This window comes from Macaca thibetana, chromosome 10 (assembly GCF_024542745.1).
Source record: "Macaca thibetana thibetana isolate TM-01 chromosome 10, ASM2454274v1, whole genome shotgun sequence".
Lineage (NCBI taxonomy): Eukaryota > Metazoa > Chordata > Mammalia > Primates > Cercopithecidae > Macaca > Macaca thibetana.
Genome location: NC_065587.1, coordinates 83631846 through 83650259, shown reverse-complemented (window position 1 = coordinate 83650259; position 18414 = coordinate 83631846). Strand labels below are relative to the sequence as shown.

The following is an 18414-nucleotide window of genomic DNA, read 5'->3' as shown; positions in this document are numbered from 1 at the left end:
TGGCATACTTGTTATTCCTGCCTATTTCCAGCCTGGGGCAGACATCACTATCAGCACTGCACTCCTCCCTGCTGAGCCCAGACTAAGCCTCAGAGTTCTCAACAGAAACAGCCATCAGCCATTAGCAATCGATCAGAGCTGCTATTTTGCCATCTATGACTCTCTGGAATGGGCTGTGGCTGGTGAACTGGTCCTACTCCCAGCTCTGCCTCTCATCACTTTGCCACTAGAAGCCTCTTCCATACAATGCTCCAAAGTGTGCCTGTTCTTATTAGTACTCGCTATTATAATTCTAGAACAGACCAAGAAGTAATTCTGTGAAACGTGTTTTCTTTTCATCTCCTTTTCAGTATTACACATACATAAACACATTTCCAACTTCCACAAATGTGGGGAAAATCAATGTTTCTAAAACTATAAAAAAAAAAAACAGAACTAAGAAATTACGAAAATGAATGGCATATATATAGATCATATAAATGTATCCTAAAATGTGAGGTATTTAAAAGTGGCCCAAGTTCTTTTTTACATTAAAGAAGTTAAACTAAAAAAAATTTGTGTGCTCACTTCAGCAGCACATATACTAAAAAAAAATCATTGATAATGTGTTTTTAATGTATAATTTTAAAAAAAATCAGCCTCTGAATTTATGAGTATTATTGCTTATTGTCAAAAATAAGTACAAATAAAGTAACATGTAATTAGCTTAGAGGAAAATATCAACTAAATAATAGCGCAGGCAGGAAATATCTTGAAGGCGGCATGTGACTGAAGTCTGAGAAAAACTGTTACATAAACGTGTATTCATGTAGTGAGTCTCACCTAATTTCACTGCTGATTTACTACGTCATCAGAAGCGTGTGCCAACTGCCTAGCAAAACACCACTAACATCTCCAACTGCCCCCTAATGAAATGTGAAGTTACGCTTGTCCTCTAGCAATTGTCTAACATTAAAATTTTATGATTTAAAAACAACTTACTCATGACCTTAGCCAAGATTCAAGAGGGAGAAAAGCCTAGCCCTTTGTCTGGCTTACAATCTATAATTAACATGGTTATGTCCTCAGTCACAACTAACTAGTATCACCCCCAATTAACTTCCAAGGTAGTTTTTTAATTAGCACCAACAATTCAAATTACTAAAAAAACAACAGCACAGGGTGACATGGTAATAGGACTGCTTCTAGGAGTATTAATTTACTCTGACAACGGACAAGAAAAAAATTCTAAGGAAAACAAAAATTCCATTCTATTTTATCTTTGCCACTTATAATATGTTCTCACCTTAAAGAGCTAATTTAGTTCACGTGTTTAGAGAAGCCATTTTTACTATCCCATATCCAAATGATGTTGATTTTTTTCTATTTTAGAATAATACCAAGTTTATATTTGTCAGAAGCATTTGTCATTGAGTGGTGAATTACATTGCAAGAGATGTCATAAGCAGCAGTTTGTCACCACCTGCCATGTTAAATAAACCTCAGAGGTAAGCACTAGGTTATAGGGCGAGGAAACAAGGCTTTTTCCCCTTCTTCCTTAAACCATGCACTAAGTTGTACAAGTAAATGCTAGCCTAGGTTTTTCATTTTAGTACTAGGTTGAAAACAATGAGAGGTAATGTAAATCAATAAAAATTTCACATAAGTTACTGAATTACTAAAAAAAACCCAAAAACCAGCTAAAAGCTGCATTTCAGCTAAACAGTAAGAATTCTTTCTTTTCAGAAAAAAACGATTGAAAAATAAAATGTCTAGGACTCTAAACATGGTTAATCTCGTAAAATGTCCAGGTAAATGTGTGAAATAGTGGCTGTGGGTCCTTCTTCTTCCCTGAGATTCCTTTCTTGTATTTATCCCAGATGAACTCCTTTTCTTCCCCCTCTCTCCTTCAGCTAAGAGTGTAGTCTATAGTTTTGGGGCCCCAAGCTCAGGCATTGATACAAATATAAAAGAAATCATAATGCATTGCAGTTGCAGGGCTCGGGGTTGGAGAGCGCTGGTTGCAGAGTTAGAAACTACAAGACAAAAAGCAATAAACTCAAAATGGTGAAATTTCAGGGCAGTAGTGGGGGAAGGGTGAACACTGGTAGATGGCAGTGCAGAATGAATTCACGAGATTCAGAAATGCTTCTTGGCCACATAGGCCTGGGAGAAGAAAAGCATGCCTTCTATCTTGGATATATCATGAATACACACTTGATGGCAAACACATCACAATATACAATAACACTAACTTGTGTGGAGGGCAATGAGGTGTGTAGACCCTGGAACGTTAAGCATGGAGAGGAACAGAGGGGCAAAACTGATGGAAATTATAACTATAGCTATATACAGCATATATATATGTGTAATGGAATTGATATACATATATAAATTATATATATAATACATATAATTTATATATGTATATTAAAATATATATATTTAAATATATATATAATTTCACTTCCATTTTACAGATTAGAAAGGAAGTTTTATCATATTCAAGTTCACCCAGATGACTACAAGTCCCAGCCTTTTTCCATTTTACTACAATTAGTTTTTCCAAAGATTCATAAGTAGATCCAACAAATGTGGTGTTTAAATACATCTTGTATCAACAAATTCCATTTGATAACCAAAGATGGCCAGGTTTAGCATTTAAACCAAAAAGAAACGACCACTCTGTGAATTCCAACCAAAGGGATTATGAAGAATAGTTTATAAGCTGTCCCAGGTATTGATTTTCATTTAGAAAGTTTGTTTTCACACATCAATAGCATTATTATAAACTTGTTTTAACACCAATCTATACTTAAGGTGTCTCACATAACAACACAGAAAAAAAAAAAATCTATTTACTGCATTAGAACACCAAGGACTTCAGTATTTGCATATCTCCTAAGAGTTAGAAACCAAATGGGTTAACAATCAAACTGAAGAAGTGCTGGTGAAATACATTCTAAACGAACGCTCACTCATCCTAACATGGAGACTAAGGGCTGTTTCTACCGGTTCTCCATTCTATTGTCAGATACATGGTAGGCAGTAATTCTGCTTATGAATTGGCTAACAAGAGAGTTCAGTGAACTAACATCAAATACTTTTTAAGACCCCAATTTGCAATTTTTAAAACCAGAAGTAACAATAAGTCCTTTAGAAATCAAAAGGGAATGTTGGCCTCAGAATGCCTTATGTTCAAGACTTGCTAGCTATTTTCTTGACAGAATTCTGTGTGACAGACACAACTACACATCTGATGGGTCAGAACACTATTTCTTTTTAACTTTTTTAAACAATGAATACAACTTGCTCTTTAAGGTCACGACTTTATGGGAGACAGGAACCTTTCACACTTTATGGAAAGGTCAAAGCTATCCTAAAAATGGCCAATGAACCCAATACATTTTTACTCAGAGGTTCAATTTATCTGCATTTCATCATCTCATTTTAAAATAAGATGACCAGGCTCTTATTTTTCAGGTCTATTATTTGTTAGATATCAGTAAAGAATCTTGCTTTTTACTGAAAGTCTGACACATACCACTGTATACTGTGTCTTCTCCTTGTAAAAAGCATATTCAATTTCTCCCTCTTTTCTTAAAAATAGAAGTAGTTTTTGGCTCTGTTCTTTCTTGCTCCTTGTCTCTCTCCACATCTTTAAAGAACAGAACTGCTTCCTTTTCCCTGCCTTAAATAAATATGCAATGAGTATACTTTCTATTGTTTTTGGAGAATGTCATGTTCCTTTAAAAAGGATAATTTTAGATATTGAATATTTTACTTCCCTCTTTGTGAAGACTTAAGATTTTTAAAAACTACTTTCAGGTGAGCAACTTACAGTATAAAAACTAATGCATATATATATATATATATATATTCTGAAAAAATATATTTCCACCGATGAAATATGATGATAGAAATATCACAAATACTGTAGAACTCAGCTAAATAAAGATTATAAAAGTAAGCAAGAAAACTTTTTAATCAATACTAATGTGAGTTGCTAATGAGTTATGTGGCTTGCTTTTGAAGGAAGACAGTACTGGGATTAGTTACTTAAATATTAATAAGTTGTTCCCTGCATAAGGTCAACTAAGGAAGAAAGCAAGTTCAGGAAACATAACCACAATCCAAAATCTCATCTTCAAATAAACTGAAAATATAATATTCAAGACCTCGTTCTGAGCATAGATGTTAACATTTCAAATACATCAGAACACAGTTTTAATAACAGATCTAAGCTGTATTTCCTTTGAACTATTAGATGGCAACATTATACCCACATTCTTTACACTTGACCATGAACTCCAACTCCTGTAATTAAACAGCATCAGGCCTATGTGAGACATGCTCAGCAATGGGTGGGAACCAGGAAGCTGAATTTCCATTTTCCTTTATCTGTATTTTACAAAATCATGCAAATTCCATGCACAATTAGTTAGAATTAGAGCTGTAATCTGATAGCTTGATGACAGAGCAAAATTAACTTGAAACAAAGAAAAATAGTAATTTGTGAAAATCATGCCCACTGGTAAGTTACAGTCACAGGGAAGGGCAAGATGGTATGGGAGAGGCCTCTGGGATCAGGAATGCATTTCCAAGCAAATCTTATTTCCCCACAACAGCTATTTTAAGTGATGAGTAATAGGCTCTGGAAAAAAAAAAAAAAAAAAAAAAATGGAGAAGCCGCCCTGAAGGGGAGGAAGGACACTTTATCCTCTGTCATGGAAAAATCACAGGAGGAAAGATGGGGGAAGATAAGAGACACTGAGTGATGGAGGCAGGGACACAGGGTAACTCATGTCACATGGCTTCCTTCCTTTCAGGAAGGCCAAAGAGGTTATCTTTTAAGCATGGAGGATTGTCAGAGTTTCATGAACTTGAAAAATATAGGAATAGTTTGAAACAACTGCAATGGAGGAGTGGGTTGCTGGGTTACTTTATTCACATTATCTGGGTTTGTCTTGTCCAGTCTCTGGGGCCAGTGATGCCCTCGGAGTCCTACAGCAGTGCATCCAAAGCTTAATAGGGGTAACAAATATGTGGTACAGGTGCCACCACTCTTCTCTAACTTCATGACTATGACAGACATTATTATCAAGCACAACATCCTTTCTCACTTAGCTGATATGGAGCCTCAGAATCCTCCTCAACAGAATGCTCCGAGAAGCCATTATTCATTGATCAGAGGAGGTGCTTGAGATGGAATCTAGTCACCATGCTTGAGTAAAAAAAAAAAAAAAAACTTGAGTAAAACACAAGTCTTGCTGTGTACTTGGCTTACTCATAACCAGCTTCCTGCATTTACATCCATGGCCAGTTACCTACTTGCTACCCCAGTTCTATAAGAACTGGATTTTTTGTTCCTCAAATTCAATAGCATTATGTATGGGGATCTGACACCTGCTCCCAAACTTCTAAACAGAAACCATACATGCAGGGCTGGCTCATTCATGAACACTACAGACCACTGCAGTAAGCCACAGCTCTAACCCTCAACCCCCCAATCCATTTCCTCAATACTCATTCCCAACTGACTGACTGCGAGGCAAGAGAGAAATCTGATGATTGTTGGTAGTGAGTGGGCTGCCTTGGTTCTCGACATATTAAGCTCCGTACTGAAAGAAGATACACTTGAAGTATCTCACCCCTCTAATTCTAAATTTGCAATTCCCTAGTGATTTTGCATAAAAAGCCAGATCTCATAGGCCAGTAAGTCCTCAACCAATCAAGCAACAAAGAAGCTTTTTAACGACTTCTAAGTTTGAAGACTGTAACAGCAGGTCATCCTGACCTCAAGTCTTTTCACTAAAATATTCTCCCCAAAACAGGCCCTGCAACATCTCAGAGGCCCAGAAAATAACTAGGAATGTCAGAGGCCTACTCTCCCAAAATTTCATGTTTTCTCTTAAATGGAGACACTGAAGTCCAAGAGGCAGTCCAGGAATAAGCTTGAAACTAGGATATTATTTCCCTGAAGTTTCTGTGCACCAAGCATGTATCTTCCTCTGAAGCAATGAACCTAACAAAACAAAATAATACCTAATGTGGGCTTGCCTGTGTCTCTAAGTCTTGCCGGTTCATTGCTGAGACCAGGTCCTTGTTCTTTCAGAGGTTATTCTTACTTTGATAAAATATTCTAGAATCCCTATGTTTATGTCCTGCCAAGTCCCATGACATCATAGATTTAATTGTTTCCTCTCAATCCTGTGATTCTAATTCGGTCATTCCCTTAGACCCAGGCAAGACTTCCATGTCCCACAATAGAAGAGATCTGTGGAAGAATCATCTCTCTTGAACCTAAGATGTATAATGTGGTGCCCTAATGAACAACCAGTGTCTGCAAGACAGCATGAGTCTGAAAACCCCAGGGTGAACCATTCTAGTAACCTAGAATGACAGAACTCAGCCAGTATGGCACACATCCTAGGAGCCATCTGTCCTAATCAGACCCTGTCTCTTCAACCTGGCCCCACGTTTTCAAGAATTAGATGCTTCAGAAGTTAAAACACTAGGAGCCTGTATGTCTCTCACTGCCAAATGATCAGCTGAGGTGACAGCATAGACAACCCTAGAGATAGTCAAGAAGTGACAATAAGTGCATACATATTCTAAAAAAAATATTGTATTTGCCCTGACATGCACTTGAGCTGAAATCACAACTTGACCACAGACTAACTCTGTGACGTTCATCAAGTTTTTTGGTTTCTTTGAGCTTCAGTTAAACAAAGATGAAGTGGAAATAATAATAAAAATATAATAGGGTTTATGTACAGGTTAGAGATAAGATACATTAAGTGCTGGTCAAGAGTGTCAAATGACAGACACTCTTAACAATGATGCCCATTATATCAGTCTTGTGCCAAAGTGCAAAATTAAAATATAAACATATTTGAAGCACAATGCTTGTCACATAGTAGGCGCTCAAACATACGGAAAGAAAACCATGAATGCATAAATAAGTCAGTTCATGTTTGCTTCCATGAGTATGAGAATATTTTCCAAAAGGAGCCTAATTCACCAGGCAATCAGATTGGACAAGTGTCTGCATTACTTTTTATTAACTGATAGCTTGATGTTTCAATTGAAACAAGTAGTGACCTGAAATCACATTATAAATTATGTCTGAGAATCCATCAAATCCACTTAAACTGTGATTTTTGACCTGCAAGTCACATTTGAACATTTATAGGCAATTCAATACTAAAACTCTGCCTCTGAAGGGGAGAATTTGTTCTTCAGAAAGATGATGCTTTCCAATTGCTAAAATAACACACTTATTTTAAAGACGAATTTCTTACACTAAATGTTAATGTATCATTCCTATGCTGAACTTAATTAGAATTAAATATTTCAAACTTAGATATATGAAGATTATTTTTTAAAGTCCCCTTTTTAGGTCACTTACATTTTTGTTCTACAAAGAAAAAAAAATCTTTCTGGAACTAAAGTGAACATTTTGGTCTTGGTTAAATGTATGGCTGGGGGCAGAGAAAAGCCAAATCACTAAAGCATAATTCTGATGGTTGTACTTATTGCTGCGTGGATATCTAAGTGAAAAGTGTACATATTTTCTAAAAATAACTGACTCTTAACCTTTCATTTCAGAATATCTCAGAATGGAGGAGAGAACACTTCCCCACCTGGATAGTTCTATCTACTCATATATGTGAAAGGACAATACTGATTATACACACAATTTGCTTTGTGATAATGTCAACCTGTTTTGCAGGCTCCTAAAAGGCAGGCATGCTCCATTGGCATGATTATAATTTGATTCAGATGATCCAGGCTTCAAACCCTAGTTTGGTTACTTAGTGAAAGTCCTGTATTAGGCTAGGCACTTGACATAGCCTTTGTCTCCTAAAATTTTCCCTAGGTACAAGTTACTCATTGTCCCATCTGCCACCTACCCTGCCTCTGCCCCACCACTGATTCTCTGTAATTCTCTGCCCTGCTCTTGGCCCAGGGAGGCCTATTTTAGAGCTTGCAGCACCACAGGTTTGGTAGACAGAGGGCACCAGCAAAAGACCAGAAGACAGATGGGTCTGTGTCACCATTAGAATGGCTGGAAAGAGTCAGAGTTGCTGCATGTGCACCTTTGCCACCTCACTTCTCAGGCCGTAGACTCCTAGGGAAGATGAAAGGAAATGTTGCAGGTGAAGAACTTAGCAGTGGTCTGTCACAATCAATAAGTGATAGATGCCACCCACTGTTAAAGCCAAAATAAGCAAATGGTATTTGAGGAGGGTCCACAGCTAGTTAAGGATTTGATTAGAATATGTGTCACCAAGGTGAAGGCAGCTGTCTCAGTTAAGTGTGAAGAAATGAAAATATTTAGTTCACAGCCATTCCCCACTCCCATCAAGTATTTGTGCATGGCCTGCTTAGCCTTCCCAAAACCTTCCTCTGACAAAATCTAGGGAAAAGGATTCTAGAGTGAAACAGAAATCTCCACTCCTCAAAGGAGCTGCAATCAGCTGGTGGTGGCACAGAGGATGTGATATTTGCTCTGTGCCAAAGGAAGGCAGAATTGAGGCAGCTGATGACAGTCCTCTGATTCTTTGGAGGGGAAAGAGTTGCTCTGGAGCAGGCCAGTGAGCTGCTCCTTGAAAGTTAAGGATGTGAAAAACAAGATAGAAAGTTTTTGTGAGTTGTTGAATGGTAGATGTAAACAAATACAGGACTTCCTATTTTTGTTGCACTTGATAAACACTGGACCAGCACTGAGCTACCAGGATTGTGGCTGTAGAAGCATTGCCCAAGGTTGAAGGATGCAATCCCACAACTGATCCTTCACTCTGGTCCATGACCGAACTGCAATCCTCACCTGCCCAAAGAAATAGTCTGGAGTCTGAATGTCTTATGTCAGTGGTTGTTCTGCGGTTTTAGGGCCAGCAGCATTAGCATTCCCTGGGAGCTTGCTAGAAATGAAAAATCCAGATTTTCTGAGTCAGAACTCTGCAGGGTGGGGGGTAGGCCATCTGTGTTTTAATAAGCCTGACAGGTGATTCTGATGCACATTCAAATTTAAGCCCCATTGTCTTAGCACAAATGCCTTAGCACCAATATTATTACTATTAGTTACCATGTGTTTACCACTTATTATGAATCAATCATCTTGCTAAATCCTTTACTTGAATTATCACATTTATTTTTTACAACACCCTTGTGAGGTAGGTACTGCTGTTGCCTCCATGTATGGAAGGTAAGCTGAGGTTCAGCTATTTTGCAGAGCAGACACAAGGGCCTGTGGCCAACGCCGGAGTCAGAAATGGATTCATGCTGGTCTTCCCAATGTTCTGAATCACTTCACTTTGCTGTTCTGCTTCTATAACAAAGCCAGAAACATCGTTATAGAGCAAAACGCACTTTTCAAAGAGGTACCTTTGTTAAAAGATGTGAGCCTTTTCTGTAAGACAACTTTGACTGTCCCCAGCTTGCTCGGCGAATCTGTGAGCTGTCCTAACAGGAAACTCCTCCAGTTCTAAGACATGCCCTACTCTCAGAGAAGCACAAAGGGATATTTAGGAGATAAGAAATGGGCTGAGTCAAGGATCCGACAGCCAGGTATCCCACCATCTGGAAGGGATCAAACTCACACAGGTTTGGAGTTGCCCAAATAAATTTCCTTTGTGTCTCCACCAAAATATATATGTGTATGTGTACACGCACACATACACCTCACATGCATAGCAAAATATACACTGTCCATACTTTCATCAGCCACTGGGGGAGAATACAAAATTGAATCTACTTCTTCCCTCCACCAAAAGTAAATCACACTGAAAGTGAATTCAAAGACATAAACTTTACAAAGGCATATCCACGAATTCCTACATGGAGTGTGCTATTGCCTGCCACTAGGAAGCACCTGTGTTCTTTTCTCTCAACTGATAAACTAATGTTTATTTTTACCTGGAAGAAAAGAAAATCAACAGATGTTGACCTTATAATAATTAGTTGCATATTCTTATATTTTTATTTCAGTACACAAAACATCTCAACATAAATAAAATCCTGCTTCAAAAATTATATGCTCTCATATTTGTGCAACACCAAGCAGAGCAAAAGTAAAAGAAAGAAAAAGATTAATATTTATCTATATTTACTTTTATCTGCAATTAATTCACCTGATAATGCCACTTGCATTTTATTTAAATACAACACGTTGAAAAAATTTTAAGTGCAATTTTTTTCTGAAATATATCATTTAAAAAATACATATATGTATTGGTATTTAGATGTAGATATGTGATAGAAATAGATAGTGATCAACAAAAAATATTCTAAATAAACATACTTTGAGAATTTGCTTACTTGGAAAAAGATTAATTTACATTTATTCCACAACATTCGCTAAGTTTCCATTTTATACAATTTTTTTTTTTTTTTTTTTTTTTTTTTTTTTTAAGACAAGAGTTTCGCTCTTGTCGCCCAGGCTGGAGTGCAATGGTGCAATCTTGGCTTGCTGCAACCTCCCCCTCCTAGGCTCAAGCAGTTCTCCTGCCTCAGCCTCCCCAGAAGCTGGCATTACAGGCACTCACCACTATGCCCAGCTAATTTTAGCAGAGATGGGGTTTCACCATGTTGGCCAGGCTGGTCTCGAAATCCTGACCTCGGGTGATCCACCCACCTCAGCCTGGCAAAGTGCTGGGATTACAGGCATGAGCCACTGCGCCTGGCCTACGTTATATGAAATTCTTAATAAAATGCAGATAAATTTCATCAACAATAATTAGAGTATCAATAACAAGTGAGGCCACCATAAAACTCTATCTGAGTATATAAAAATATCCAAATAGTGAGCTAGTGAGTTTATATTCTCATTTTATTTTCTCGCCCTCCTTTAAGGGATCATTCCATGCAAGTCCTTTGCTATCACAGGACAGTCACGTGCTTGCTTTTGTCTCCCTCAGTTTATTTCTCCAAGCTCTTTGAAAGCATTGAGTTCTTCTTACACATCTCCATATACCCAGGAGTTCCCAGAAAACAGCTTTGCAATTAGTAAGCCTTTAATAAATAAGACTAAGATGATGTTATTTAGCGAGGAAGGCACCCAAATGTAAAGGCTGCAAGGTCCAAGATGATGACACAATGAAGTGGGTTGGGTGGTGAAGTGGACAATCACACCCTTTCTAAGGGGGCAGCCACTCATAACCTCCACACACCTGTCTTCAGTCCAGAATGCTGGTCCAGTGTTTCCTGACTTGATTTCTCGAAGGAAAAGTTGGCTGGGGATGGTGGCTCACACCTATAATCCCAGCAGCACTTTGGGAGGCCAAGACGGGCAGATTACTTGAGGTCAGGAGTTCGGGACCAGCCTAGCAAATATGGTGAAACCCTGGCTCTACTAAATCCCAGCTACTCGGGAGGCTGAGGCAGGAGAATCGCTAGAACCTGGGAGGCAGAGGTTGCAGTGAGCCAAAATCAGGTCCACTGCACTCCAGCCTGGGCAACAGAGTGGGACTCACTCTCCAAAAGAATTTAAAAAAAAAAGAAAGAAAGAAAAGAAAAGTAGCCATTAGGACTTCGAAGAGAAATCTTCCCATTTTTAAATGCTGGCCACAAATATTAAACTTCTCTTTAAAACATGGTTTAGCAGGCTGGATTTGTGCAGGAAAACCAAGTCACTTGAAGAGACACCAGAAATAGCAAGTTTAGTGCAGGAATTGGGGTATCCACAATGATACGTGAGTCAGAGTGGATAAAGGAAAGAAAAGTCATGGAGGAAGTTATAGGAAGGGCAGGCAGAAGGGTGAGAAGGCAGACCCAGAAACCTCAACCTGGAGCAACACCAGAGTGGTGGCTCTCAGTGGCTTATGGAGAAGGTGCCCTGGAAATTCCCTGGAAAGATCCCACCAGTGATTATTGTCTGCAGCAGTGAAGTGAGTGATTCTCAAGCCACCAGGAATCCCACATCGGCCCACACATTTGGTTGCAACAGACTCCACTTCTCTTCTGCCTCCCAGCTCCTATATGTGTTCCCTTCACTGGGAATCTGGAATCAGAACCATTAAGAAAAGAGGACTCTGGGGTATGTGCTTCTTGGTTTCTCCTCTTCATTGCATCCCAGAGATGGGAATAATGTCAAATTGACAGCAGACAAGCCTAGCACTAACAGTACAGGATAAGAAAAGGTATCACTGGGGCTAATTCCACAATATACAATTTCCAATTTAGAGAATGACTGCAGAAACCATTTGAACAATTTCATCTTCTTACATGAAGAAAGGAGAACGCAATGTGTTGAAATTCTCTCCCAGGTAACACATACAAGCCTTGATAAGAATTCAATGAACATTTCACTGGGTTGCATCCCCAATTTTCCTTTCTTCCCTCTCCTTGCCCTTCCCAGCCCTCCTCTCCCTTCCTTTCTTCTTCCTGCTCCTTCTTCTTCTTCCTCCTCCACCTTCTCATTCTTCTTTGTATTTTAACAACACAAAGATACCTTCTCGGGAGTTAGGGGTGAGGAGAGCAGGTATAAATAAAAGGATAGTACAAAGGTGTTTTGGGGAATGATAAAACTGTTCTACATTCTGATTGTGATAGTGACTAATTACACAAATGTATATGACTGTTAAAATTCATAGGGAGGAGCACCGAAAGATGAGATTTTACCATATGATAGTAAAATTACTGAATGATAATAACCTTAGGACAACAATAAAAAGAAACGTATCCTCTTGTAACAAAAGTAGGCATCATCAAAGCAACTTAAATTAATGAGATACATGAACTCAGAGACCTACAACTTCTGACTGAACCATACTATCTGGGGTCTTATAGAAAATCTGGAACATGCAGGAGAAAACATTCAGTGGTAGATACCTTTAAACAAATCAAGAAACATAATCTGCTATTGGTATTTACATGTTAATCCTCCACGAAGGTTAAATAATCCTTTGCAAAACTGCCTGTGCGTGTTTACTATATAAAAATATGGTCCTCATATAGAATTTACTTCGTTCAGGGGGAATCAGTCAATGCTCTTAACTGCAATCATTATTGTAAAAAGCAGAAATTGAAATTATAATAGAAATAAAACACATTTTGACAAAGGATAGCTCTGATTGGGAAGCAATATATCAACCATTATTATGAGACAATTAATTAGACTGAATAAACTCTAAAGCAAAAAGAGCATGTAAACAAAATTTTAAAAAATTAAAAAGCCTTGCTTTTTCTATCTGTCCATTGACTTAGAAGAAAATTCACTAGGTAAAAAATGAAAAAAAAAAAATCTGCAGTATAAAATTTAAATAAAAAATGTATATTGCTCAACTTGCTTAAATGTAAACATTTAATATACTTAAAGTCTCTTCTAATTTTTCTCTCACTTATGATAACACTGTCTCATCAGTTGCCTGTAATCCATAATCCTTTCTCTCTACACTTCACAAATACCTGGTCAAAATTCAACAACTAGTTGGTGTAGACAAAGTCTTTTAATTCAAGTCTGCCTTCGATTCACACTTGAACACTTTTCAACTGTCACTTCAGAATGTCAGTGATTAGCATGCAAAAGGTTTATTTAATTTCTTTATTTCTTTTCAGGGAAAAGAGGTTAGAAACAGCTGTCATTCAGGTGATGAATACAAGCTGCCAGCCTTTGAAACAGCAGGTAAAATAGTTGAGGTTGGAATTAATTAGCATTAGAAATCTCCCACACTGGATTGTACCCTGGCAAGGAAATGGCTGTCCGTCTTTGCAAATTATTTTATCTGTTAAAGTAGTCAGGATAGAAGGCACAGTGGAAAGATAAAGCAAGGCGCTTGGACATTCAGAAACAAACACATAAAATAGTTTTCTGCTCTTTTTAAAAATTTAGGCTCATATGCATAAATCTAAGATGTGACATTCAGTCTGAAGTCATGCCTGAGCATACCATAAGCCTTTTAAAAATCACATTCAGGGGCTTATGATTTTCAGCTGACATGTGATATTCAACGTTAACATTCATGAAGCTGACACCAAGGCTGACCCACACTAATGGCTCTGCAGCCACTTGATTTGTTACATATCCTGAAAGAAAGAATATTTTCTAAAAGAAATCTCTCCCTGACCACAAATTCTGTTTGGTTTAGGTTTTATCAAGGTGATACACCTTGGAGCACACCCAAATATCTGAAGAAGAAAAAGGAGGAGGAGAAAAAGGAGGAAGAGGAGAAGGAGGAGAAGGAGCAAAAAAAAAAAAAAAAAAAAAAAAGAAGGAAGAAAAGGAGGAGGAGGAGGGCAGCAACTTTTCTATTGCAGAATTACGTATATGTCCTAACAAGTTGACATTTAAGAAAAGTAATTTTAATTCATATATGACATTTAATATACATGAGAAACATATTTTAAAAGCACAAAATGATTGATATCAGATATTTAATGACAGATAATATGTGACCACCTGGCAGGCTTTAAAAGCAAGAAAAAGCAACACATTGTTAGAGTGTCTAGAGAAGATCAGAATGTTGGCTGGGTGCAGGGGCATGCACCTGTAATCCCAGCACTTGGGAGGCTGAGGCAGGTCAATGGCTTGAGCTCAGGTGTTTGAGATCAGCCTGAACAACAGGGCAAAACCCCGCCTCTAGCAAAAATGCTAAAAAAAAAAAAAAAAATAAAAAAAAAATTAGCCGGGCATGGTGGCATATGTCTGTGCTCCCAGCTACTAAGGAGGCTGAGATGGGAGGATTCCTGGAGCCCAGGTGGTTGAGGCTGCAGTAAGCCATGGTCGCACCACCACATTCCAGCTAATTCCAGAATTAGCCCCAGTGATAGAATGAGATCCTATCAAAAAAAAAAGAGAGAGAGAGAAAGAGAAAGAAATTCAGAATGTCGATGCTAACTAAAAAGCTCTTTGACTTCTGGTTCTAAAATGTGGCATAGAAACAAGGTGGCTTCATTTCCCCCAATAGAAAAACAAAACCAAATATACAGCACCTAGATTTTTTCCAGTAATACCCTAGAACTAAAATATGAGGAGATAGTTTCCAGGGCTACAGAGAAGTGAAAAAACTCCAAGATGACAGTAAGAGAACTGGACTTACATATCTGTGACACCTCTCCCCACCACCTGCCTGGCATCAAGTGTGCAGAAATTTTCCACTAATTCACAGTTTCTACATTGGAAAAAGTGAGATCAAGGTGGACAATCAACTTCCTTACCATCTTGGGTTCCCTGGCAGGAGAACCTGTCCCTGTTTCAATCCACAGGAAGTATCAGGAGTGCCTGGAGGAAGAAATATCCCTGAGAACAGCCAAAGAAAAAGAGGCGAGGCAGGACTACCATCCCCTCCCTGGGAAACTCTGCTCTGTACTAAGAAGAAAAGAGAGAAGATCCAAATACATAAAATCACAAAGGAAAAAGGACACATAGCAACTGAGACCACATAATTATTACAGATTACTACAAACTATACACCAACAAATTGGAAAACCTAGAAGAAATGGATAAATCCCTAGACACATACAATCTACTAAAATTGAACTATGAAGAAATAAAAAACCTCAACAAACTAATAATGAGTAATGAGTCTGAAGCTGTAATAATAGTCTTCCATCAAAGAAAAGCCCAGGACCTGACGGCTTCACTGCTAGATTCTAACAAACGTGTAAAGAACTAATACTAATTCTACTCAAATTCTTCAAAAAAAAAAATTAAGCAAGAGGGAATATTTCCAAACTCATTCTACAAGGATAGCATTACCTTGATACCAAAACCAGACAAAGGCACACAAACAAAGAAAACTGCAGGTCAATATCACTGATTAACATAGATACAAAAATTCTCAACAGAATACAAGCAAACTAAATTTTACAACACATTAAAAAGATCATTCACCAAGATCAGGTGGAATTCATCCCAGGGATGGAAGTACAGTTCAACACACAAAAATCAATAAACATGATACATCACGTGAACAGAACCAACGGAGAAAAACATGATCATTTTGATAAATGCTGAAAAAGCATTTTAAAAATTCAACATCCCTTTATGATAAAATGTTCCGCAAACTTGGTATAGAAGGAACATATCTCAAAATAATAAAGGCTATATGATAAAACCCACAGCTACCATTGCACTGAACATGGAAAAATTGAATGTCTTTCCTCTAAGATCTAGAATAAGACAAGGATGCTCACCTTTACTACTTTTATTCAAAATAATACTAGAAGTCATGGCCAGAGCACTTAGGCAAGATAAAGAAATAAAAGGCATCCAGATTGGTTTGTGTTTGTGTGTATGATTCTTTGTTTTGTTTTGTTTTTGACACAGGGTGTCACTCTGCTGCCCAGGCAATAGTGCAGTGGTGCAATCACTTCTCACTGCAGCCTTCACCACCTGGGCTCAGGTAATCCTCCCAACTCAGCCTCCAGAGTAGCTGGGACTACAGACATGTGCCACCACACCCAGCTATTTCTTTTTTTCTTTTTTTCTTTTTTTTTTTTTTTTTTTTTTTTCTGTAGAGATGAGAGTTTCCACGTGTTGCCCAGGCTCCAAATTGGAAAGAAAAATGTCAAATTAGCCTTGTTCAGGTTTAGGTTTTCAGTTTAGGTTTTTCTACATACAGATGACATGATCTCGTACTTAGGAAAACCTTAAGATTCTACCAAAAAACTGTTAGAACTGATAAACAAATTCAGTAAAGTTGTAGGATACAAAATCAACATATAAAAATTATCAGCATTTATATAAACCAGCAGTGAATAATCTGAAAAAATTCATGAATGTAATCCCATCTACAATAGTTACAAAGAATATAAAATACTTAGGAATCAATTTAAACAAAGAAGTGAAAGATCTATACAAAGAAAATTATAAAACACTGATGAAAGAAATTGTAGAGAACACCACAAAAGGAAAATAATTAAATATAAAAATATTTAATGCTCATAGATTGGAAGAATTAATATAGCTAAAATGACAATATTATCCAAAGCAATTTTACAGATTCAATGCAATCCCTATCGAAATACCACGGCATTTTCACAGATATAGGAAAAGCAATCCTAAAATTCATATGGAACCACAAAATACACCAAATAGCCAAAGTAATCCTGAGCTAAAAGAACAATGCTGGAAGCATCACACTACCCAACTTTAAAATATACTGCAGAGCTACAGTAACCAAATCAGCATGATGCTGGGACAAAAAGAGACACATAGTACAATGGAACAGAGTAGAAAGCCCAGATATGAATCTGCACATTTATAGCCAACTCATTTTTGACAAAGCCACCAAGAACATACAATGAGGAAAGGAGTCTCTTGAATAAATGGTGCTAAGAAAATTGGGTAACCATTTGTAGAAAAATGAAACTAGACCCCTATCTCTCACCATATATAAAAATCAAATTGAAATGGATTACAGACTTAAATCTAAGACCTGAAACTATAAAAGTACTAGAAGAAAACTTCAGGGAGATGCTCCAGGTCTAAGCAAAGACTTTTTGTGTAAGATTTCAAAAGCAGAGGCAACAAAAGCAAAAATTGACAAATGAGATTACATCAAGCTAAAGATTCTGCACAGAAAAGGAAACAACCCCAAAGAGAAGAGGGAGTTCATAGCATGGGAGAAATATGTGCAGAGTATCCATTTGACAATGGATTGATAACCAGAGTATATAAGAAGCTGTAACAACTCAATAGTGAAAAAAGAAAAAAAAAATCTGATTTAGCAATGAGCAAAATATCTGAACAGACATTTCTCAAAAGAAAACACACAAATGGCAATTTGATTTGTTACAAATCATGGAAGGAAGAATATTTTCTAAAAGAAATCTCTCTCCTTGACGACAAATTCTGTTTGGTTTAAGTTTTGTTTGTTTTGTTTTGTTTTGTTTTGTTTTGAGACAGTCACCCAGGCAGTGGCATGATCTTGGCTCACTGCAAACTCCACCTCTTGGGCTCAGGTGATCCTCTTGCCTCAGCCTCCTGAGTAGCTGGGATTATGGGCACATGCCACCATGCCTGGCTAATTTTTGTATTTTTAGTATAGCAGAGGTTTTACCATGTTGGCCAGGCCAGTCTTGAACTCCTGGCCTCAAGTGATTGGCCCATCTCGGCCTGCCAAAATGCTGGAATTACAGGTGTGAGCCACTGAGCCCAGCCTGGTTTAGGTTTTATCAAGGTCACACTTGAGTACTTTTCAAATGTTCAACATGACTAATCATCAGAGAAATACAAATCAAAACCACAATGAGATATCTTCTCACCCCAGTTAAAATGGCTGTTATCAAAAAGACAGAGACAATGGATGCTGACAAGGATCTAGAGAAAGGGAAACCCTTATACATTGTTGGCAGAAATGTAAATTAGTACAGCCAATCTGGAAAATAGTATGGAGGTTCCTGAAAAAACTAACAATAGAACAATTATGTGATTCAGTAATTCCAATACTGGGTATACATTCAAAAGAAAGGAAATCAATAAAGTAAAGA

General features: G+C 37.7%; 1 protein-coding gene across 8 annotated transcripts in view; it reads right to left on the bottom strand.

Annotated features, from left to right (window-relative positions):
* Positions 1-18414, bottom strand: part of MACROD2 (mono-ADP ribosylhydrolase 2) — a 2111745-nt gene that overhangs the window by 1097205 nt on the left and 996126 nt on the right. Inside the window, exons 1-2 of one of the 8 annotated variants that reach the window (XM_050745640.1) lie at positions 6025-10160; positions 5103-5203 (exon numbers count right to left, since the gene is read on the bottom strand). The exons of the other annotated variants lie outside the window; for them this stretch is intronic. Coding sequence (XP_050601597.1) covers positions 5103-5163 — 61 coding nt within the window. The 5' untranslated portion in view covers positions 5164-5203; positions 6025-10160. Of the gene's footprint in view, positions 1-5102; positions 5204-6024; positions 10161-18414 lie in introns of those variants that run through there. 8 annotated transcript variants of the gene reach the window in all.